The 25,405-nt window shown below is 38.5% G+C and overlaps 1 protein-coding gene across 11 annotated transcripts in view; it reads left to right on the plus strand.

Annotated features, from left to right (window-relative positions):
- The window catches only part of EYA1 (EYA transcriptional coactivator and phosphatase 1), an 81,617-nt gene that overhangs the window by 31,485 nt on the left and 24,727 nt on the right, over positions 1-25,405 (plus strand). For 6 of the 11 annotated variants that reach the window (XM_081013416.1, XM_081013406.1, XM_081013411.1 and 3 more), the window contains 6 exons: positions 1,109-1,246; positions 7,497-7,579; positions 7,954-8,140; positions 9,459-9,601; positions 10,196-10,279; positions 16,474-16,563. In XM_081013416.1, coding sequence (XP_080869542.1) covers positions 1,109-1,246; positions 7,497-7,579; positions 7,954-8,140; positions 9,459-9,601; positions 10,196-10,279; positions 16,474-16,563 — 725 coding nt within the window. The remainder of the gene's footprint in view (positions 1-1,108; positions 1,247-7,496; positions 7,580-7,953; positions 8,141-9,458; positions 9,602-10,195; positions 10,280-16,473; positions 16,564-25,405) is intronic. The other 5 variants (XM_081013409.1, XM_081013407.1, XM_081013410.1 and 2 more) reach the window with 3 other exon arrangements.

Here is a 25,405-nt window from a genome sequence, read left to right on the forward strand (position 1 = left end):
TTAAAGCTTACCTGTACAACTGGGCTGCAGGCAATACCCTTTTCCAACACAACATAAAATAATGGCCTATTATGGTGTGGATGCAAACCAGACAGTGAGGTGCCAATGCATATGGCAGGCTGCAAAATGTTATTTTTGTCTCTATCTGTTTATCAGGCTAAATACATTGTAATTTTCTGGATTGCATTTATTTAATGAAAACATTTGCAGGGTTGTAGATGTTTGAATTTTGATGAAATTCAATAAGAAAAGAAATAAAAAAGACTATATAATGTTACTCCAGTCTAGAGACATCTCAAAAGTGTGGGATCTGTATTGTTTACATGGCAAAAAGGCTGTATCCCTTTTGCAGTTAATAATGGATATGTGCCTATAGGCCCAAGCAATAATTTAAAAAGAGATAATTTTCCCACTTTCACCCCTGTTTGAAAATGTCTAGGAAAAATCTTAAAACTATTGAGTTGTAAAAAGTGCTTACTGTATGTGTTGGCCCCTGGTAACTAAATCAACTAAAGCGTTGGGACCCAGGTGGTGGAAATCCTGTATATGCAGTTGCCCAGTTACCTTGAATTCATGTACAGGATTGCACTGTAAAACTTGTCAACTTCGGTAGCTAAGAAAGTTTTAACTCACATGCTGGACTTTGTAAATATGAAATTCCCTATTGATATTCTGACCCTCTTTAATTATTAAGCTCTTGCATGTGAAAAGCTATAGAAGAAAGAAATACTTATATTAATAAAACAAGTTTTCTAATGTCTTTCTGAATGAGGAGAAAACAAAAAAATGTATAATAGTATCAAATGTGCTTTAAACATCTATAATTTAACAATTTTAAGCTAAAACTGTCACTGTTCCTTCATACTGCCCACTATTTCTAAACTGATAATGTAACAATTGCTAAATAGGTGAATCTACAGTATGCTCATGCAAGATTTAAATTAAACAAGAATTTAAATTAGAAAGGTTGCGTCAGTTCAGATAGTGCAGCTTAACTAGATTATGGGTTGGTGTCCTTTTGCATACTTACATGAATACTTGTGTGATTTTATTTAATGCCCTCTGTTAAAATATGAACAACTAGCTTTGCTATCACTAACTGATTTAGGTGCATTGTGGGCAGGCATCAAGACAGAAGGCGGATTATCACAAACACAGTCACCTGGACAGACAGGCTTTCTGAGCTATGGTGCAAGTTTTAGCACTCCCCAGCCAGGACAGGCTCCATACAGTTACCAGATGCAAGGTCTGTATAAAGTAATTAGAATTCGTTTGCTTTTCACATGTTGTTTTGGTTTTGTGGGTTTTTAAAAAATAATAATAATTGAAAATGCAGGTAGCCAAATGAAGATGATAGCAGTGTATATTACCATATGTGCAAAACTAGATAGATTTTTAATGAAATTTTGGATTGTTGATGATAAATTAGTGTTTTTAATTCAAACCTAAGTTTTAAAGGTCTCATCAACATAAGCATTTTAAACATGGCTATTTTATTATGTGATTCCAACATTACAATGACCTTTATTGTAAAATTTCATTTCTTGCAGCATAGTTCTCTACTGTGATAGAAAACAGAGCAGTGTGAAAAATTGTGTCAAGAATACAAATATAAACTGACATAATTTCATCCCTTAGGTGTGTTTTCTTTGTCTGTAAATTTAAGATGACATTCCCTACAAGTTAACTTGTCAGAATTATTTAGGTAATGTTGGCAGTATAATTTGGAAGTTCTATATGTATTAGATGCTATCAGTTGTGGTTTCTTCCCCAAAGTAATTTGAATGTTTACTCGATATTATACATAATGCCTAATGTATTGTATATTTCTTTGTGTTGGTACTTATGGAATCCAGTTCTCCTTAGGAATAGAGAAAAGGATTCAAAACTAACCAGAAACATGATCTCTAATTTCAGACTGGGTCAGTGGGAGCTATGCATGTTGAATCCCTTGGAAACCTTAGAACAGATGTTATGAAGCAGAGAAGCCTTAATGTCTTAACTGTATCAGACTTCGTTGATGCAGAATAGCTTTTAGGATGTATTGATCTAGTCCTTAGCCAGTAAGCAAAGGAAACATTTACCTTTAGAACTGACAGCAAACTTAGAATGGCAGAGGTGATGATCTGACATAAGGTCTGGATTAAGACACATTACCACCAAGTTTTCAACAGAAAGAATAAGATTTCTTTCAACTGATTTTTTTTTTTAATTGGAATTATGACTGAGTCACATCTTCTTTTGTAGGATCTGGCAGCTGCTTCAGCCTAATTTTTAAATATTGTTTAATTTTGACGTCTTTTTTCTTTTTGTTTTGAATAGTGGCCTTATCATATAATAATTCAAATATGGTTAGCAGCAACATTGCTGAGAGCAAAAGCAGCAGAGTCAGGACCGTGATTCCTGCATCCTACATTTTTCGTACTCTAAATGCACAAGCACTTTTGCATCCTGCTGAGTTTTCACAAATCACCAAAGAGCGATTTTCACAGAGGTTCAAAGGGTTCAAAAATGTGCCTTATCTTCTCTTAATTAGTATAAGTTGAGGACTATAGGGAAGTTGCATATGTTGGTAGCTGCAGTAAAATAGTTTGAAAATGGCATTTGCTTCTTTCTTATCCATGAATACTGATTTGTACAATCTGAAATGGTACAGTGGGTCTCACTTCTGCATAGAATTGATAATTCTAATCTGAGGTTGTGATGGTGAAAACTGAAATAGCTTTCTTTATTGTGGATAAGTTAATGCAAAACACTTTTGCTCCAGCTTTGCCCATCCTTGGTTTTAGCTCCGCCTGCTGCTGGCATGCAGCCTTCAACAGATTACCCCGAAAGAATGTGGAGTTCAGCAGAATAAAGGTTGCTCCCCGATATAAAGCATAATTAACATGGCCTTAAGTTTGGAAAGCTAGCTCTGGACCCTGTAATGTATATTCTGTTTTTGTTTTTTAATGTTACAGTTTTGTTGTCCTAAAAAAAATAATGGGTGTCAGACCCTCAGTAAGTTAGGGACTTCCCCTGCATGTGACTCCAATGGGTTGAGCAGAAAAGACCAATAGTGAGTCCAAAAGTTATGAAGGTGGTTTCTGCATGTGCTGTAGAGGAAAGTGAGGGGCAGATGAGGCTCACCAACCTGGGAACGTAGCCCATCTAGGAGAAGGAGAACTCTGTACCAAAACCTCCGCTGCCTTGCAGGATACCTTCAGGAGAAGAAAAGGCCAAGGAGTAAACCCTAACAGGAGTCCCTGAGACGGTTGGATGGCGCCTTGGACACCTCTTTCTGGCAGCTCCTGCAGCCACGCTTGTGCCAAATGTATTGCTCTGCTTTCCTTTGGACCTCATCAGCGAGGCCGAGAGAAAGGTTTTGTCAGGATATCCTGCTCAGGTTTGCATCCTGGGGAGGTCACTTTGGTGCTTATAACACAGCAGTTTGACTTCACCCCCAGAGGTGCCCTCCATTTTATCTCAAGACAGACGGATGCCAACAAAAACACTGAAAGAACTTCCCATTTATTCTTACTCTCTGCTTCCTGTTTTTAACCAGTTGCTGTTTTTAACAAACAAAAAGACTTCTGTTCTTATCCCATGACTGCTAAGCTTACTCAGGAGTCTTTGGTGGGGTATTTTGTCAAAAGTGTTCTGAAATTCTTACATACACAGTGTTGTGGTCCTAGCATTACTCACGAGCCAATTGTTTCAACATGATTACTTATTTATAAAATGTACTTTTAATTTGTAAAGGCGCAAAAATGATTTTTGTATAATTTTATAGTTCATTGGGTTAGATGGTGGCACTCACTCTTTTTTTTGTTGATCTTCATATCATCTGATACAATAGCACTGTGCTTTTGTGGCATGACATACCTTATTAAAATGTGGCAAACTTTAAAGAATGTTTTACGTACTCCTAAGCTGATGTCCTTGGGTGGTCTACGTAGCAGTTTTCAGAAACCTGTTTCACATTTGTTATGGTCTGTGAGACCCTACTTGCTCTCCATAGGAGTCAGTAATGGCATAAGATGAAAGAGATGTTTGTTGTAATATGCTGGCCTAGGTGCAATAACAGTTTTCATTGGCTCTTGTGAACTTTCTGCCAATATGCAAGAAAGGCAAGTTTACAATCCTAAGCATGTTTACTCAGCCATAAGTCCCAATAAGTTCAGTTGGGCTTACCCCCAAGTAAGTAGACACAGGATTGCTGCTTAAGTGTTATTTTAGATGTTAGGTATTTTTCTTGCATTTCTGTGAAATTTATACATTAATTGATTCTATATAGGAGTACTATGTACATATCCAATTAATCACAAACAATAAAATGTTTATTCTTAAGAAATGTTGCATAAAGTGGTTACTTGGTCAGCATGATCCCACTCATGTTTACTTCGGAGTAGGGATATGGATATCTATTAGACCTCTTCACAGTTCCAGAAGAAACAGTAGCCAACAAGAATCTATGCTGAGCAACATTCGACAATTATTTTAATCACTGTCCCGAAATAATGTCCTAAATGCTTAGGCACTGATATTTATTTTTATTTTCCGTATTAATATAAAGGTGAATGCTTTTACTAAAAGCAAGTATTTGAAAAATTGGGAGTTGAAACCCTTTATTCCTGCTACTGAAATATCTCTTTGTTCTACTCAAATGTTAATGTGTGTCTGTTTTTTCATATACAACTAGTCCTGATTTCTCCAAAGGCAGTTGGTTGGATCCTGAGAACTGCAAGCAGAAGAAAGCTCACAGAAGGGGATTTTCCCCACTGCAGTCTTCTGCACTCCCCGCTCAAAAGCAATCTGTCCTGAGGGTTGCAGGATCATACAGAACAGGGTGAGATTGAACATGAGAGGACTGCTGTGGAAGGGGTGAATTGACACCTTCTGTGAGCCCACTATTCATTAATTCTCTCTTTCTGTTAATTTTCATTTGCTCATCCTGTTCTGTTCTGTGGGGTCCCCAACCACAAGGACCAGCTTTTTCGGGCAGGGTGGAGAGGGCCACTGGGAGGAAGTTTGTAAAGCCCCCTTCTGCAAGCTTGTTTCTGCTTATGGTTGTCAGGATCCAACCTGATGTCTTGAGGTATCCATAGTAAGTGTCTGCATAACTGGATGGCTCATGAACATGAGTATAAATAACTTTTTATTTTTTTCTCTAAGGCATTTAGAGAGAACACTAGTTAATGCAGACTAGTTTATCTAAAGGATTACCATGTAAGTTGTTTATGCAGTAAATCTCATACTTCAATATGGAGCCCATTATATGGTGTTTACAAAATTAAGGAAGGAACATTTCTAATATACTATGTAGTTTAGATTTCCTTTATAGACTTTTCAAAGTGAGGATCTTTTTACAAAATCATTTAATTACAATCCTATGGAAGGGCCAAAAGGCAGTGCTATTTTTCTAGAAAAAGAGGTGCTGAAACTCACCATGAACGCCTCCCCTGTTCTATTATAACGGCGATGTTGCCCACCTGAGAGGTGCCGGCTGCAAAAAAGCCCTACCAAAAGAGATCGCCATCCTTGGAAGTGGCTGGGATCTGAAGGATCCCTCTACCACTCTCTAGCTTGTGTGTGTGTGTTTTAGATACAGTTCCAAGCATATCCTAATGTCATTCTCTCAGATATCTTTGAAGCATTGTTCCTCTCATTGGTTCTCCTTTTGGTACCTTAGTTATTAGCTATTCTGTAATCATGATAAATGAAAAAGGCAGATTATGAGGATGCTTTGCTACTTCAGTGCCTCCTGGAAATTGCAGCTTTTTGTATTCCCCATTTCCTCTCCCCTCCTCCATACACTTTCACTATCAAGTGTCCATATGTTCACATTTGCTTTTGGGCCTAAAAGGAGGTTGCTGCCCTTTTAGAAATTCAGCTTTGTAGATAAAGGCATTAAAACAAGAGTGCCCATCTGTCCATTTTGGACAGCTAAGGTTGAGAGAGTATTGCAGTGTCCAGGCACATTTAGGCTATGGCCTTTCTACTTGAAATGTCATATAATAATTCTCGTAGTGTCGGGGCAACCATAACTTCTCAAGGAAAGAGAAAACTGCTGCCCAAGGCTGTATACTCAAGAACATTTAATGAACTGTAATTATCTGTGCCATTATTGAAAAGCCCATAAGGTTCATAGTTGGTGGTGAAAACTTCCTTTGTGTTTCTGTAGCATGGAGGAAAACATTATAGCAATAATAAAAGGTTTCATTTTTTAAGGACTACAAAGTATAAGTCTTGTCAACAGCAATAGAAGTTTGGAGTTCTCAGTAACTTCCAGGATATGTGTCATTTCTCCCCCCCAAAACACACACACACACACACACACACACACACAAAATGTGACAATGAGACATATTTTCATAATATTTATTTATAAACAAATAAATCAGTGGGGTTTTTCCAAATAAATGTTTTAGGACCACAATCTCTATGTAGTTTTGCACTGATTTGAAACTTACAAGGCTACATAAGCAGAATAACTGCATGCAGATATTGCTCTGGATTACTATTTAAGACAACAGGGGGAGATCTCATATTTGAATGCTTATCCAAATAAAAAGCTTCCTCCACATATTTCCAAGGAGTAGCTGTGTTCATCTGTTGCAGTAAAATCAGATAAGATTAACCTATTTATTATGACATGGACTAGAGTTTACTTCATCAGTGCTTGACGTGTTATCCGGATACACATCGTTTGGGAGGGGGTGTAGTAAACAGGTGCTGGGGGAATGAAATATAGAGTGTACAGGAGGTGATAATTATGTCATTAATAAGGGCCAGTCACAAAACATGAGAACAGACAGCCTAGCAATTGATAAGCCAGTTAAAATAGATGGTCACCTCCATTGAACAAAATAACTTCAAACAGAGACCACAATGTGAAATGAATTACACGCACCTACACACACACACCTACACACACACACACACACACACATACACGTGTGTACGTGTATCTGTAACACTTTAGCCTTCTTGTGAAGTAGACTCTAGTCTATGAAAGCTTATGCCATAATAAATGCTAGTTTTCAAAGTGCCACCAGACACTCTTGTTGCTTTTTCTCTTCACATAGAAAATCAGCATGTTAGTTTTCAATAGTGGAGGGTGTCTTTTATATGAGGAAGCATTCTTAACACAGGAACCTTCCACCTGTAGTTTGAAGTGGCACTTAACTGAAAGTGGCACACAGTGAAAACTGTGCCATTGGCTCTACTGATCAAGCTTTGCTCTTATGGGTACCTAACATAATAAAATGAAGCAAAGTGATTTTGACTTCTGATTCTACTCTTAATACATTTCATTTGAATAACTTTTTAGCTTTCATATAATCTAGAGCCCTGGAAGTAATTTATCACTTCATTCGCAGTATAGTCTTACTGTGGATTACTTATTGTACCAGCATATGAAAAATTCTGTTTTATCACTGTTGATTTGTTGTGTTGTTCTTTTTAGAGACATTGTATTGACTATAAACTTTTTTCCTTTTTTTGTTCTGTTTCAGGAAGCAGTTTTACTACATCATCTGGAATATATGCTGGAAACAATTCACTTACAAATTCTACGGGATTTAACAGTTCACAACAGGTAAATATGTCAACAGGATGCCAAAAGTGTGTTTTGAGAAGGATAATACAACTCATATCTGTAATTCTACATAAAACCTTGAAGTTCTTTAGAATTTTGAGGATTACCTTAATATTAGTTGTAATAGCCCCTCTTTATTGTCTTAAAAAAAATGTCAGGATGATATTTATACCCAATTCTGATATAGTTTTTCTAAAATTCAATTTCCTATTTATGCAAAATAAATACTGGTTGTGATTTCCTACTCTGCAAAATCCAAGATGGCAGAGAAATTGAAGCATCTGTTTGCACTTACATTCTGGAACGCACACCAAAAAGTAAGCAGCATGTTGATGGGAAAGTCTCTAATACAGCTTTTTTCTCCACTCTGGTAGGAGTATCCTTCTTACCCCAGCTTTGGCCAAGGTCAATACGCACAGTATTATAACAGTTCTCCATATCCTTCGCATTATATGACAAGTAGCAACACCAGTCCAACAACCCCTTCTTCCAATGCGACATACCAGCTTCAAGAACCACCATCTGGCATCACAAGTCAAGCAGTTGCAGATCCTACAGCAGGTAAATGCATAGATTTGATTGTACCTATAGGCCACAATTTGGTACTTGAAATTTATTTTTAGAAGAATTCTGAATGTATGGTGGCACTTATTAAGTAAGGACTGGCTCAGCAAGGGGTAAGTGGACAGCAGTGAGTTTTTAAATACAGGTTTTCCTATAGTTACCGCCTCAAATAATTTATAAACACCAGCATTAAAAAGTAAAAACACAGATTACAAGATGTGTTATAGTCTTTTCAGATGTTGAGCTCATTACTCAAACTTTAGTTAATATTTGCCATCATGACTGTCCCAATGTTCATGACTGGTAGGTGGGGTAAGCATGGCACACCATAGCTTCTCTGGTGGCACTGCTGGTGGTGGTGGCTCCACTGCAGCAAGAACCCGAAGTGTTGCCCAGGTGGGTCTGAAACTACCATCCATGGTAGCTGGTGGGAAGTCCTGAAATGGGACGTTTCAGGGGTATCCACAGCTCTGCAGATCCCCCAAAGAACTTCTGGTTTTAGGGCATCTTAATTGGACCAGCCTGCAACAGGCACAGCCAAAAAAAGGATGTGTAAGAACTTCACTAGGCTTGCTTAGTCCAGCTGCAACCCTGCGTACATTTACTTGGAGTAGACGCCACTGAACGCAGTGGGACTTCTGAGTTGGATTGCACTGAAAAGCTTGACTGCAAGTTGCAAGTCCATATTTAGCTATAATAATCCCCAGATGTTCCAGTCATCACTAAGCATCAATCCAGAGGCTTAGGGAGGATGGTGGCCATTGGATGATAGTCAATGGGAGAAGCTCCAGCAGTGAGTTTTATCCCACCCCATTTGACCCTCTTTGCCCCATAATATTTATCAGAGATGCTGGTGCCCTACTTCCTCCACACTCCAAAATTTAAGCTGAAAGTTCTCCACAGAAGACATAGTTTTAAACTAATTCTAAACTATCTTTAAACTGATTTCAAGAGCAAAGAATGTGAGAGAGCAAAGAACAAAGTTTACAGGAATCAGTGAACTTTTAGGTTAACTTTGGCCGGCTTATGTTCTATGAATTCTTGGAAGCTGGAGGATGTTTTGTTTTTTAAGAAATAACCCCTCCAAGTATTGGAAAGGAGAATTTTCAGTTGACTTCATTGTTGTATATATTTGGGTTAGGAAGAATTCTGACTTCCAGGAATTAGTGTACCACTAGTAACATAAATACATATGGTAATCTATTACCAAGTACACCAAAACTTTGTGTGGCCATTTCAGTGCATCATACTTAAAGAGAAACAAAATCAAAGAACTACAACTAAACTAAAATATAAGCAATTTTTTCTTCTGAAGCAGAGTACAGTACAATCCACAGCCCAGCAACACCCATCAAAGATTCTGATGCAGAAAGGTTGCGTCGCAGCTCAGATGGCAAATCACGTGGTCGAGGCAGAAGGAATAATAATCCTTCACCACCGCCTGACTCCGACCTAGAGGTATTGTATATGAAGTAGCTATTTTATTTATTTATCTCTCATACTCTTCAGAAGCATTGGGGTGAGACAGCATTCTAAGCTAAGAGATGCATAAAACCAAATTCCAGCACATGAAAATCCTCAAAAGCAAAGCAAAATTATAAATTCCAGCTAAAAACCATTCCACTCCTACTTAGTCTTATATTTTGACCTTTCTCACAAGGGAGTTTCCATCCCCTTCAAAATTACTCACCCCTAGATTGTGTCCTCTGCTTGCTGAGAGGTAATAGCTACCCAGGGCATCACTGCAACACTTCTACTGCTTCCTGCTGGAAGGGCACCTCCCTAAATCTACTGCAGGGATAGGAAACCAGTCACCCTCCAAATGTTAATTCTTAGTAGAAAAGTATGTCGTTAATGTGGAGATTTTACATTACTTATTGACGACGTTCTGAAATGTATGGGTTTCTCTAAAATAGTAAGAAAGGATAGCTTTGTTATGGTACAACATTCAGAATAGTTTGTTCACGTGTACATCCATTGATCAAAGCTTTTTTTCCTATTTTAATTATCAACTTTACAGAGGGACCCATTGATTTGGTTATCTTTTTACAGAGAGTATTCATTTGGGATTTGGATGAGACAATCATCATTTTCCATTCCTTGCTTACAGGATCCTATGCTAACAGATATGGGAGAGTAAGTACCATGACAGTCAATGTCTATATGTGTTTATGCGGAAAGAATCTATAGTATGGTGTGGTAGTGAAGTAAAAAGTAAAGTAGGAGAACTGTCTAATGGTTCCCATCCAGGTTTTCAGTGCTGGTGGCACAAAAACAAAATTAGTAGTATACAAGATTGTCAGATCATAAATTGCTTTGATCTAATTATCAGTGTAATCCCATACTTGTTTCCTCAGGAGTAAGTCCCACTACTTATTTCCCAGTCAGTGTTGTTAAGGTTTTATCCTACAGAGTTATTTGACCTTGTTTATAAATTAGAAGTGAGGAATTAGATAATTATATTCTATTAACGAACAAACCAACCAATATTTGCATGATTTGAATATCAGCCACTGGGGAACAACAGCAGAAGATGGCTATTGCACTCATATCCTTCTTGATTGCTTCCCATAGGTATCTGTTTGGTCACTGTCAGAAACACCATGCTGGACTAGTTAGGCTTTTGGCCTTAATTTGCAGAGTTACCCTTAAGATTCTTATTACTGTCTCTGGGAGCTTCCCAGCTGAGCATTCATGCTATTACGTTCACACAGAGGTTATAAGACATCATCAGCACTTGGTTGCTATCCTGCAATTTCCAGTTTAATTTCCCATCAGCTTTTTAATTGGCCTTTCTGCAGTTGGATAAATGATGGGCTATTTGCACTAGAAAGTGTGGATTAACCACATTTGTTTGGATTAACCACATAAACGACCTGAATGCAAGGGCCCTATGACATAAGAAGTCTCATATCATGCAGGAAGATCATATTCTATGGCTCTTCCCATTACATTAGTCCAGTTTTCAACCTATGAAGCTGCCTTATACTGAGTCAAACCAGTGGTCTGTCTAGCTCAGTATCATCCAAACTGACTAGATGTGGCTCTCTGGGGTTTCAGGCAGGACTCATTCCTACATGGAGATGCCATGGACTGAACCTGAGACATTCTGCATGCAAATAGAGCCTCTATCACTGAGCTATAGTGCTTCCCCTGTTCTCCAAGGATTGACACTGGTATGGGAACAGCTGCAGCATGGTTTCCTCCCACATAGTCTAGGACTTTTCACAGTATCCCAATGCACCGGAATGAGTAGTGCTGCAGCTGTTCCCACAGTGCTAGGCCCAACTATCACCCTCTCCTAATATTCTAAAATTGATAATATACTAGTAAAGAAATGAATGTGTTTGTCCCTATTACTTACGTTGCGTGAAAGCAAAGAACTATGTATAAGATTATGAAAGGGAGTTTGCTATGGCAGATGTCCAAAAAAAAAAGAGTGCTTGCACTGTATGACTCAGTGTAAAAAAATTATTTTAATTGAAAAAAAGGCACTGAAATTGCCTCCAATACTTTAATATAGATCAAGCAATTTAATCTATAGAGAACTGAATAAATAACTTTTGATGTGTGTATGTCAAAGCTATCCTGCTATTAAATAAATGGGCTCATGTGTATATCTCTGACATGCTTCAGAATGATGATGTGATAAAGCACTGCACGCTACCCTTAAAATATTAGTCAATGTAATCTCTGTTTCTCTTGTTCTTAGTATGAAGTGCTGTTTTTACAAAGGCTAGATAAATGTTTAAGAGCACAATCAAGCTTTACAGTGTTTGCTGGAGGAGTTTTTTCCTTCTCATCAAAAGGGTGGTGTATGTTTTTTGTATATTGTATTGCAGACCGTGCAATCCTGATCTCCCTTGATGTTGATGTCTGGGGTGCTGGTGATTAGGATATTGTGTACTCTTCCATTTGGTGGCCTCCATTTGCCACCAGTTGGAGAGGCTCTACTGTAGCTGGCCTATTTGGTGGTTTTCCTCTCAGTGGAACTCTCCAAAATAAGGTGGGATGCTGGCAGCTTGGGATCCCCTAAAGGGCTTGATCCTAGATCTTCTCTGCTATTCCAGTTATATAATGAAAAACTGGGGGCAGGAGCTGGGGGGCACGTCAATGCCCTGGCTGGTTCAATGCAGCAAGTTTTGGGATTTGGCAGTCATTCCTCTACTCCACCTTGTTGCTCCCTGGCCAGATTGCTGTGCTGCATGAGTTTCTCATACTATAAGCAACTTTAGTGTGTTAGAGTGAAATTTGATTCATCCCTGAATGAAAGAAACAACAGCAAACAAAACCTCATGTGCTCATTAGAATGCAGCTCAGAGCAAAAAGGAATTGGCCAATTCAGGACAACAACTTTTTTGCTGAGAAGTGTCATGAATGTGCAGTGTACAGTTTGCCCAAAATAGGGTGTTCATTTTAAAAGTAATGCTAGGGTTACAGACACCAGTGAATGCAGCATTAGTGAACAGGGCTCCCCAGGTGTACACTGTGCAAGTGTATTAATACTGCACATGTACAAAGTGGCATTTGATTTAAATAAGAGGCTGGCCACATGTAACCTTGCATGAGTGATTTGCATTTATATACCCAGCATCACATTTAAATCAGGTGCGATCCCTGTGATGGGGTGAGCTCCCGTTGTACTACAAGCTGGCAGCAAGGTTGGTGGTTCGAATCCCCGCGACGGGGTGAGCTCCCGTTGCTCGGTCCCTGCTCCTGCCAACCTAGCAGTTCGAAAACACGTCAAAGTGCAAGTAGATAAATAGGTACCGCTCTGGTGGGAAGGTAAACGGCGTTTTTGTGCGCTGCTCTGGTTCGCCAGAAGTGGCTTAGTCATGCTGGCCACATGATCCGAAAGCTGTACGCTGGCTCCCTCGGCCAATAAAGCGAGATGAGCGCCGCAACCCCAGAGTCGGTCACAACTGGACCTAATGGTCAGGGGTTCCTTTATTGCTGTTAGAGCTCTGTTTCAATGAGAGGAAGAAAAGAAGCAAAGCAACGAAGTTACAGTGACAAATCAAGGGGGGAGGCGTAGTAATTCTGGCACTGATCAAAATTACCATTTTATCTTCTTCAGTAATTCTGCCGTAGTAGTGGGTGGAAGTGAAGAAGTCCAGGTTTGATGCATTATATTTTTAGACCTTTTAAGATCGATCTAAATAGCTCACTTTTTTTTTTAAAAAAAGATAGTGTTATAACAAATATATCTGACAAACTGATGTGTTTCGTAACAAAAAAAATAACACTGATGTTGTGGATGCTAGCCATGGGGTGATCATGAGATTCACATTTCACATTTCTCACACCAATCATGATGGCAATAGATGTGGCTGGAGGGGATGTGTGTGCATTTTCTCATTAACAAAATACTGTCATTTGAGCGCAGGGCAAAAGCAATTTCTCTGCAATATAAGTATTATCTTAAATAAAGATGTTTAGATTTCATTCAAAAAAATGTCCAGCAGCTGTGTTAAAAAAGAAAGTGTGGAAGTGCTGGATATATTCTTCAAATGTTTACAAAGAGAGATGCCTTCTGCAGATTTGTGTCTCTAATCAAATCACCTCTTGCAGCGTTAGCAGCTGGCATGCACCACAAAGTGGTCAGTGCCAAGTGCTTCATGAATGATTATTTGAAACTATTTTAAAAAATCAATTGCTGCATAACATGAAAGACGCTAAGAAAAGTTGTAACATTAAATGGTTCAGATGTAACATCAAACCATGGTTTGATACTATATGAATGAGCAATTTTGGTTTGTCCACTCTCCACTTTTCCCATTTCACTGCCAGATCCTAGTGTTAAATCCTGATTTGCAGGACAACGAAAACCATAGTTAGCTAGTTCAGATGAAAGGAGGTAGGGAATTGCCATGTGCAAGGGTAGAAAAGGAGGAAGAGTACTAACCCAAGGCTCCTTGACAACTCATTCATGTACCTCCAAATAATGGTTTAACATTATGTCTGAACCACCTTAATGGTATTTGAATTTTTGCAATCCTGATCAGAAAAGTTATTTTCTCTAGGGGGTGGGGAAGCCTACCTGATTTAATTCTAAGAGATCCTTATGTATGCTTTAATGTTCTGTGAAGAGGGGAGGGAAAACAAAAACCCTCTTTCACAGAAGTCTTCAATTGTGGCTTTCCAGCTTAACTGGAAAATAAGCCAAGACACGTACAATAAGTGAACTTTCCTGTTTTTCAACTGCTTCTTACCCACAGAACAAAGGGAGTGAACATTTTAAAATCACATACTGATAGTTTTTGTACCCTGACTTCCATGTTCAAGAAAAGAATATGTGGTCTATCACACTGGTATTTCCCCTTTTAAACTGAACATTCACCTGAGATTTGCACCTTTATACCTTATTAGACATTCACATTGAACTACAAATCCTAATAAACTTACAATGGATGGTAGTTTTCCTTAACTTTCAGTTCCCAGTAATTATTTGGAAATTAATGGTTCTGAATAGCAAAAGAGGACTTGGGTTGTAGTATTTGATTACACCAACGCTATACACCATTGTACTTGTGTTCAGTGTACACAGGGATTTCAAGCACAAGACTTTTTCTTTTTAAAAAAATCTTTATCCTGTAGATTGCTTGAGTCAGTGCAGTTTGGTTTGGGAACAGAGAGAATCTAGGAGAGCAGTGAGAAATTTATTTCTATAGATTCGTGGTAGTGTCAAAAAAAGAAAGAAAAGGATTTTGCAATATTGCTGTTCCAGAGACTCTAGGTAGGAAAGTGAGGTTATTCATAATCATAGGATTCTGCTCTGTGATGCAGGAGAAAAGGGTATAAGCTAATCAAAGAAATGTAGTCCTGGAAATAGTAGTTAAAATTGAAATGAGAAACCAGACTGGAATGTATATTATATAATATAGAAACATGCTTAATACTGAGTCAGTTCATTTGATCCATCTTCCTCCATATTGTCTACACTGGCTAGCAGTAGGTCTCCAGGAATTCATACTCAAGTCTTTTCAGACCCTGAAGCTTTTTCATTCAAAGCATATGCTCTAGCTCTGATCTATTACCCTTTCCTTTGAGATATAGAATAGATATAGATACATACACATACACTTACATATATTATAAATAAATCATGTTTATAAATTTTGTCCTGTTCTTAGCATTGTTCTTTGCCCCCACTTGGATGGGCAGCCATGTTAGGTTTAGAGATTTCAAACCTCATTTTTCTTTATGAATATATTCAGAGTAGCAAAATTACCTAAACACGTCAGAACATTAAGTACAAAATAGTTGTATTTTGTTGTTTTAATGAATTTAAAGCATTTATGTTGAAACACTCTGGGAAGTTATTGCCAGACGAATGATTGATTAATGTGGGAGATATCTATCCCAATCTAGTTTATTTATTAGCTTTTTTAAATTTATAACCAATTCTTTCAAAATTATGTTTTCATGTTCATGACCTTGAAAAATAATTTTGTTAAATTGCATGCCCTATGTATATACTAGGGCCCTGTTGCAATTCATAGATTAATAATGTATATTAAACACACACATCTGTATTGTATTTGCAAACCACAATGCTGAGCACATTCTGATTTTATTAGATCAGTAAGAAGTAACTTGTTATGGTAATGTCTGTAGAGCAATTAAAGTGTGTTGTACATGAATAAAAAACCCCCTATAGATTTCTTCTCCATATGGGTGGGCTGTAGCTGAATGATTAGTATTTTATTAGAGTCCTTAAATCTATTGTGTAGTATTTCGGGAGGAGTCCATAGATCTATTTCAGAATATATGTGGAAGGTTCTGGTTCAGTTCCTAGTATTTTTCCAGAATTGAGCTCATGTAGCAGAGCTGAGGAAACTCTCCTGAGGACCTATGAAACAAAGGTTTGCAAAAGTATAAGGAAGCTTCGTATTTCTATTCAATTAGACTACAGTGACCTCCACACCCCCCCCAAAAAACCCCTCATGCATAGGATCTTTCCTGGCCCACCTTTTTAGCAAATCACTTCATACCCCTCCACACCATGTAGCCCAAACTGCTCTAATCCACAATATCCCACATACTAACTACTGCAGCAACAACAACAGTACTTCATTGGAGCACCTTTGGGCTCAGACCTAGGATGGCAGACTCTGGAGGACCAGGAGGAGAGGGAATGGGAGTAGGAAGCTGGATCAAAGAAGCCCTTCCCTCCCTCTGAACACATCTGGCTTCAATGTATAAATAACCTAAATAAATAAATGCAAAATCTGGGCTCATAACAGACTGGTTTGGGTGGCAGAGAACTGTAGAATTCTAGGCTTCCTTTCTATACATTACCGACTATAATTGTTATTTTTTTCTTTGAGGACCCCCCTACTTCTGTTTCCTTGGGACTGAGGATGGAGGAGATGATTTTCAACTTGGCAGACACACATCTATTCTTTAATGATTTAGAAGTAAGTAATCATAGTTCTATCAAGACAAAATTTACTATTAGTTTCTTTTTATAGGCTTGTAGAGGGCAATCATAGCTGGCGCAAGGGAGGAAAATAACACTGGATCTGCAATGTCACTTCTGGTTCATACCAGCCTTGGCAGAAAATGAGGAGGGTTCCTCCTCACTTTTCACTCCAAGCTGGTATAGCTGCCAGGCCCAAAGATCAGACCCTTCAGGGGATCTGGACGGTTTGGGGTCTGCTCCTGACCTGGTGGTTTGCTACCCATAAAAAGTCCAATTTCTGCGCTTTCCACTTGCTAGTGATGGCAGTAGAATTATTGGCAGTAGCTTTCTACTACCTGGATGCAGCTGGAGCCTCCCCAATGCAGCAAAGCCCTACCCTTGGTGACACCTATGTGCCATCCTAGTTCTACACACACCAGCCATCAACATTGGAGTGAGGGTTGTTTTGACCTATCAGAAATGCTTATTTGCTTGAATATGGCAGGGGTACTCCAATTCACATGAACTCGAACCAGCGTAACCAGTGGTCAGGGATGATAGGAGCTGTAGGCCTGCAACATCTTGAAAACAGTATGTTGGATAATCTGGAAATATGCTGCACAAGGGCTACATGAATATATTTGCTCACACAAAATATCAGTTGTAATGTGTTTCACTTCCACATTTAGTAGCTGAAAACGTTGTTTGGACTGTTGATGGCTACATCTTATTCAGTTATAATTTTGATCAAAGTATGCAAGTTCAAACATCGGAACATAATTGTTTATGCAGACAATTGAATATTAAACCTTGCTGCCTAGGTGTATGTCTCTTTCTCAATTGCAACCCACTGGGAGGAAGTCTGTCTTTCAACCCAAGGAAAATCATTAATGTTGAATGATTGGTAGACTCAGCTGCTTATTAAAACGGTGTTTCTGCATAGGACTAGGGCTGGGCGATGTTGGGTCTTCAACATTGCCGTATATTGCTGGTGAAACTGCCGCCGCTTGAGTCCCTCTGCCTCTCTCCCCCAGCTAGTTTGTTTCTCCCTCTGTCCCGCTGGGCACTGGAGGCAGAGGAATTCAAGAGCAGTGACGGTTTCACTAGTGATATACCGCTGAATGAAGCTGTCATTGTGGTCTGCCCCCACGTACCAGTCCTGGGTGATATATTGATATATTGCCCAGGCCTACATAGTACATAGAGCTTGTTCCACTTCTTTTCATTAGGCATGCAAGTCTTGTGTGAAGACCAATTCATAGACATTTGTAGTTGATTGTGGTGGTTGTTTTCAGCTTGTCAGTAGACCTTTCCATTTGAGTAATGAAATGTGACCAGAGAACTAGCTGAATACAGCAGCAGGGACCTCTGTGATCAGAAGGATCTCAGCAGTAGAACTATTACATGAACTGGAAAAAGAAAAAGAAAAATGGGAAGCCATTTCAGTTGTCGATGCTGTTACTTTTGTATCCATCTTTTTGGAACTTTCTGCATAGACTTCCAGTAAAGTGCTTGTCTGTTTAATCTTACAATGGGAAAGGCAATTTCTGTTGTTATTATCATAAAAAGAAAAGAATATATTAAAACAGTCAAGTTTTGCTCCCATCATAATAAAGACAGCTGTTTATTTAAAATCCAACCATTAAACAAGCTTGTGGCAGGGCTGCCAACAGGCATTAATCATCACGTTGTTGTTTTGTTAGAATTTATAAATGTATGTTATTCCAGACAGGCAAAAGAATCCAAAAGATTCAAATACAACTTTTGCTGATCAAAGTTAATTGGCAGCAATTGGCCTTTAAATATTTCCTGATGTTTCCTTTTCTAAAAAATCAAGCAAAATACACCTTATTTAATAGATGAGCCAATATCATTTGAAAAATGCTAGTGTGTGAGGAACCTTAAATGTGGTTTCTCAGACATCTGTCCTATATTTTGATTTCTTTTCATCTGCAAAGAAACTACTCACAGATGAATTGGCAACTTAAGAATGTAATAAAATTATTTAAATGTGCTTTATTTTTTCTTTCATTCCTTAGTGAAGTATTTATTTCTTCACATTTAAAATGCAAGAATTCATGCATTTGCAAGTGTTTTCAATAATGCAATTTAATGTTAAAGACATTTATTGTTTTGGTATTGAATGACATGTATTGGATTGTTATTCTTCCAAAAAAGAAAATAACAAGGGTCCTTACTTTCCAAGGCTGTATATGTATTTTTGGTTGCATTCAATTTTATGCAAGCTATAAAAAATAGTATCATATCCTAAGCCTACATCCAATAGTTTATAGTGTTTTCTTTTGTTTTACCCAACCATAAATCTACATGTATACATATGTAAGGCCTTGTAACGTCTTGCAACTACAATTGATGTCAATAGAAATTAACTATAAGTTTAGTGGTTATGACAAAACGCTGGCAACGTTAACGGAGATTTTTGGAATTTACTTCGTATGCCACACAGGGCTTGTGAGCTGAGTTTCCTGAGCAGCAGCTTCTCAACTCACACTGTAAGCTGCTTTTGAAACATGGTGACATTTCAAAAGCAGCTTCAGCCAGTCCATTTCAGCATGTGAATTTGTGATCACATTGTACATTCCTAAAAATATTATGTGCAGTTCTATTGCCGCACCTCAAAAAGGATGTTGAACCCAGTATATTGATGTGGAGTGCAGGAAAGCTTCTCCTGCAAGTTCCAAGGATTACCCATGATTTTCAGAGCAGGACTTTTAGTGTGGCTTCCCTTGTTCTGTGGAATAGCATTCCTGTTGAGATACAACAGGTTTCCATTATCTGCACTTTCCAGAAACAAGTGGGAACTTTTGTTCTGACAGGCTTTTCTGGCTGGATAAATGGGTCTTTAGCACAAGTTTCGACTTGTTAGGGTTTTAGTCTTGTTTTACATGCATTTGCTCTTTATGTGTTTTTAACTGTTTTTAATTGTCTTATGTGTAAATCACCTTGAGACGGTTGTTTAGAAGCTGATTAAGAAATCAATGGTGGTGATTAAGAATGATTATGGCAGTGGTAGTGATGATGCTGTTTTCAGTGGCAGTCCCTTGTTTTCATAATATGTGGCTGTGCCTTTAGTAAATTATTCCACTAATACTGTAATATTTTATGTTAGTTGTGGCCCTGCAGTATTGTGGTAGAGTGGACATTTATATTCTAGATAATAGTTTTGGAATAGAAACTTTAAAAAGACCAACTGCACAGTAATTCTCTGAACTATACATTTTCTTTTAACGCTCTAAAGGACAGAAAACAACATTCTTTCAGAAAATATGGAAGATTTTAATGTGCACTGCACTGCAAAACCTCACAATAGGTTTCAGGAGGGGGGAGTTTCTAGAAAAGGAATACTAATAGTTACACCTCATGTGATCATTATAAATAGTTGAATAGACAATGTGACCGCGTTTGAGAAGTATTTGGTCCTTATGAAAAGTTATGTGTAGATGTTTTGAACATGAAAACATTTTTTCTGCTTACAAGATTACCTGTGTTTCCGGCTTCTTGCTGGGTTATGACAACACTCTTTATTAGAGTATTTTGGCACATCTGGTCTCAGGCAGAACCAGGAAGTGTAGAGGCATGGGGAAAAAATGAAAAACAATGGCAAGGAAGTTATCTGAGCCTTTCAAACCCCTTAAACAGGTTTGTTTCCACTCTGCATTGAGTTCTAGGGAAAGCTTTGCGTCACTTTTGATTTAATCACCACTGGATGAACCTTCCTTTAGTTCAGTTTAGTGATGGATTTAACTGTGTGTCCTCCCTGCCCCCTGCCACCCACTGTTCTACTCTGGAGACAGACCAGTTGTAAGGTCATATAAGTTTCTTTCTTTATAGATCAAAGTAGACACTGAGCAACAATGAATAAACACCCCGGCTGCTGGGGTGTTTTCAGCATCAGCTTATTAGGCTGCCTGAAAGCACTGAATTATGTATGGGCTAGCAATACAATATATCTGACCTTTTGGTTTGTCAACTGTATTGTGTAAGAGCAGCATCCATATACATACAAGTTGGCTTCAGCTAGGAGAATTTGTTGCCTGCACTGGTCATTTCTCACTGGTCTGGCATGACCTGAAATGCTTCCTTGCAACTAATTCTTCCCACCCTGCAATGTTTTTCGTTTTCCCCCAACCCACCCTTCCTGCCTGCCTTCCCTCTCACCTGGTATGTTGTAAACTCTGTTTTTAACTTGAGGGAGCTTCACAGATGGCTTGTTATGTGGCCTGGGGGTTTGCGGAGATAGCATTTAGGATAAAAGGAAACCTCTTGGGCATAAACACCAACACTCTCAGTGAGTGACAATGAATTTATATGAATAGATGTTTTCTTAATTTCTTAATTTTCTCTCTCGGAATGTCTACACCTCTGGAATAATATCCTAAACAGTGTGGTCATGGTGCATTAGCAGGAATACAATTTTCACTCTTTTCATCTATATGGTGTGTTTGTTATATCTTAGGCTTTCCGCCATCAGAAAAAATAATACTGAGTACTGAGCTTTGCATTTTGGAGTATGATGGAGCAGACAAATCTGTACAATCTCTTGGCAGCAGCGAGGCATTTTCTAGTGCAGCTGCTGAGAAGCACAGATCACGTCCTCCAAATTCAAATACTTTCTCATGTGTATAGTTTTCCTTTTGCATAATATGACTCTACCTCTCAAAACAACTTACTAACCCACCTGTCTTCATATCCATATTATACATTTTCCATGATACTCATTTCCCAACATGCTGAGCATTCTGTTGTAAACACCAGTGCTATTCCATGTTCCTGTTTAGCTGAATTTCTAATTATCCAGATAAGGTGTCATTTACAAACCATTTATCACCAAGTGTACTTGAAAGTAAGCCCCATTGTTTTCAGTGGGATTTGCTTCCAAGTGGCGCTGTGGGTTAAACCACAGAGCCTAGGACTTGCTGATCAGAAGGTCGGTGGTTCGAATTCCCGCGACGGGGTGAGCTCCCGTTGCTCGGTCCCTGCTCCTGCCAACCTAGCAGTTCGAAAGTACGAAGTGCAAGTAGATAAATAGGTACCGTTCCGGCGGGAAGGTAAACGGCATTTCCGTGTGCTGCTCTGGTTTGCCAGAAGCAGATTAGTCATGCTGGCCACATGACCCGGAAGCTGTAAACCAGCTCCCTCGGCCAATAAAGCGAGATGAGCGCCGCAACCCCAGAGTCGGCCATGACTGGACCTAATGGTCAGGGGTCCCTTTACCTTTACCTTTAAGTTTTCTTAGAACAGCAATCTTCAGCCATTTGACAAATCTGATTGCTCAGTAGTGGTTTACACTGCTACTTTGTAAACATTTTGTCTTGGTAATGCTATAACCAGTAGATAAGTTTGAGGAGTTTGTTTGTTTTTCTACAAAGGAATAAAATTTACTATTTCATTGTACAAATTTTATGAAATTAATCAAATAAATAAATAAATAAATAAATGATATAGACATACCAATATAACTGTATTTTGTTCATTTCTACACACATAAACACATACATCTGCACTGAATTTATACTTACTCATACCTGCTAACATACCTATACTGTGCACATTTTTGATGGGGTAATTGAGATAGGTGATTTAGATGTGGCAGAGATATACAAAGCAAAAAAAAGAAGAAGCTGCAATCCTAAATTCACTTATTAGAAAGTAAGCCCCATTAGACAAATTCAAGCTTGCTTCAGAGAAAACATGCATAACATGACACTATAAGTTTCTTATTCCAAGCAAACCTTATTGGAAGTAAATCCTATTTAAATCATTACAACTTGTGAAACAACTTAGCTAGGCTCAGTCTGTAGGATACATACTAGATATTTATTTTTTATGCTATTGATATAGTGCTTTTTAACAAAATATTTTCAAAGTAGTTTATCAGTCTGTGTAAAATAGTTGCGTGGAGCTCCACATGATGTCCACATAACAAATGCTAAAAGAAATTTAGGCTTTTTATTTACAGATATGTTTTGATCATTTAATTTGAGAATAAATTTTTTTTTATTCTCTGCAAGAATATCATAGAGTGCTTTGTCAAAGGTCTTGCTGAAATCAAGATACACTATGTCCACAGCATTCCCCTCATCCACCAATCTTCTAGCTCTATCCCCCCCCCCCAAAAAAATGAGATTCATCTGGCATGACATGTTTTTGGGATTTGTTTTTATTTTATTTTTTGCTACAAACAGGCAGCCCAAGTTGCCAAATGGTACTAGCAATGAAGAGCTTTACAGTGATACCTTGGGTTAAGTACTTAACTAGTTCCGGAGGTCCGTTCTTAACCTGAAACTGTTCTTAACCTGAAGCACCACTTTAGCTAATGGGGCCTCCTGCTGCCGCCGCGCTGTTCTCATCCTGAAGCAAAGTTCTTAACCCGAGGTACTATTTCTGGGTTAGCAGAGTCTGTAACCTGAAGTGTATGTAACCTGAAGCATATGTAACCCAAGGTACCACTGTATTAGCTTAAATGACTAAAATACTAGAGTTCATTTAATAGTGTATTTTCAGTCATTGTGGTTGCAGAAAGAAGCATGAAAACTTTATTCTCCATTCTTGCCCACAGAAAAATTCTAAACCCTGGCCATAGAGCCGTGGAGCAATCGCTGAATTCCAAGAAAGGAGGAGATAATTTTGTCTCTTTTGCTGTACCATCATCCTGCTCTGAAAGGTCCTGTTTTGTGGATTTTCCACAGGCTGTCACTGGTGGGAGAACCAGTGGCAGTAGCTTCCTGATCCCATGGATGCAGTGGGGACTTCTGCAGTAGCAGAGACTAATGGAGACTAATGGGTTGCTCCTACCTTAATCCTAGTCCTTTGTAGCAGCTCATATAAGAGGATGGGGTTGCGCTGCAAGTATCACTACCTGAAGTGCATTGAGCAGGGGGTGGAGAGAAAACAAAACTGTGTCCACAGACATATCCTGACTTAAGCCCAGAACCCAACAAGAGGGAAGAGCTGTTATTAAAACAAAAACAGAGTGAAAAGTGCACAGTTCAAGCAGATGGACTTTTCAGCAGCTACAGCTGCTGAATTTTATAGTCTTCATACTTGGAATTGGAAGCTAAATGAGGAGTAGCAAGAATTCAAGAGGATTAAAAGCAAACATGAGATAGGTGTGTGTTTGTGGGAAGGAAGCAAGTGAGGGGGTGGAACAGTCATTACATGTGTTTTGCAGTGACTGTAAGAGGAAGAAGTTCTGGAGGCTGAAGTGTTCTGCATTACAGAGTAGTTGGGACCTACTACTAGAGAAGTAGGGTAGTAAGCCCTGGAGTGTGGCTATCTACTGCAACATCCCATGCTTAGACTGAAAACTGTTCTGGATTGGGCCAAAAGGTCTACCTGCTACATTATCCTGTTTCTATCCTGTAACCTTGCTTGTTAAACAAATCATCTTAAACTTATTTGCGCTTTTCTAAACTGGTATACATTCTAGCTGAATTTTAAACAGGGAGTCGGATCATTACTTTGTGTTGTTGTTGTTGTTGTTCAATTCTAGTTTCATCTGTAACTAACACTATTCTGGTTTAGTTGTGATTCTGTAACTGGCAGGTCTGCAGGAACTAGCTGGTTCAGTCTGCAGGAAAAAATAAAGGTTTATACCACTTCTTAGTTCAGATTCAGTTTGACATAATGCCCCAAGTTTGTTAAATAAATGTGTCTCCCCTCACTCTCCTTTTTAACTTTACCTCTCATTTTTGACAAGTGTACTCTTTGAAATTTAATATGACCATATTGGACTCTCTGGGCAACCTTCCATTTCTATATATGTTATGAAAGAATGGGAAATGTTGGGCTATTAGGTATTTAAGTGGGAGAGAGTTATTTGCAAAGTTGTCTGAAAACAATAAAGAGGAGTGGTATAATTCAGGCTTCCAGAATGAGCTTTAGATCCAGGGCCCCCAGAGTCTTCTTCTGTTTCAGGAGTACTACAATAAAACCTCTATGTGAGTTTCATTTAGTTCAGTGATTATTTTGTTCAGTCAGAAAACCTAGAAAGAGAATGACAAGAAAGAGAATTCATCCCATGTCTTATCAATCAGGCTTACTTGCTGTAGTCTATAAGTATGGGCTAAAAGAATTTAAAACCAATTAAGACAGCAAGTCTATGTACGCTATGGCCTTGACAGAATGTGTTAGCTGAATACTGCTTGGGGTTTTTTTAATTAAGAAAAGGGTTACTAACCAAAATCTGTTGTTCTAATACATACATATTTTAGTGCTGGTTCTGATAATTCCTGGAAGGATAATTTCAGAAGGTCATGAGGTGAGATAAGCGTGTTGTTACCTATTGACACCCAGAGAGTTTTATCTTGTTTCTCTATGATGATTAACATATACATGAACTGCTGGAGGAAATAATCCAAGAATTTGTAATGTGGCATCCCACGCTATCCTTTCTATTGTCATTTCAGGGAAGATGTAGAGGTGCTGAACTGCTGTTGGAGGCTGGTAATAGATGGGATGGGAGCAAATAAATTAAAGCTTAATGCAGACAAGACAAAGGTGGTTAATTGAACTGCTGATCTAGTGATATGAGTTTACTTCTTCTCAATGCACATGCTTGCTGTCTGGTAGTACCTCTGGATCCAACTCTGAACCTAGATGACCTTTGTTGAGCTTAGGTTAGTATGCACACTAGAGGAAACAAATCTGGCATGGTGTCAGATGATTTCTTCACATCACAATTAGACTACCACAAAGTGTTGTACATGGAACTGCCTTTGAAAGGTGTCTAAAAACCTCTTTAGGTATGCAGTGCTGCACCCAGCCTACTGATTGGAACTGGTTATCAAGAACATATGACTTCCTTTTTACAACAGCTTTACTTGGTTTTAATTCAT

Source organism: Podarcis pityusensis (assembly GCF_964106645.2).
Source record: "Podarcis pityusensis genome assembly, chromosome: 7".
In the NCBI taxonomy this organism is placed as follows: domain Eukaryota; kingdom Metazoa; phylum Chordata; class Lepidosauria; order Squamata; family Lacertidae; genus Podarcis; species Podarcis pityusensis.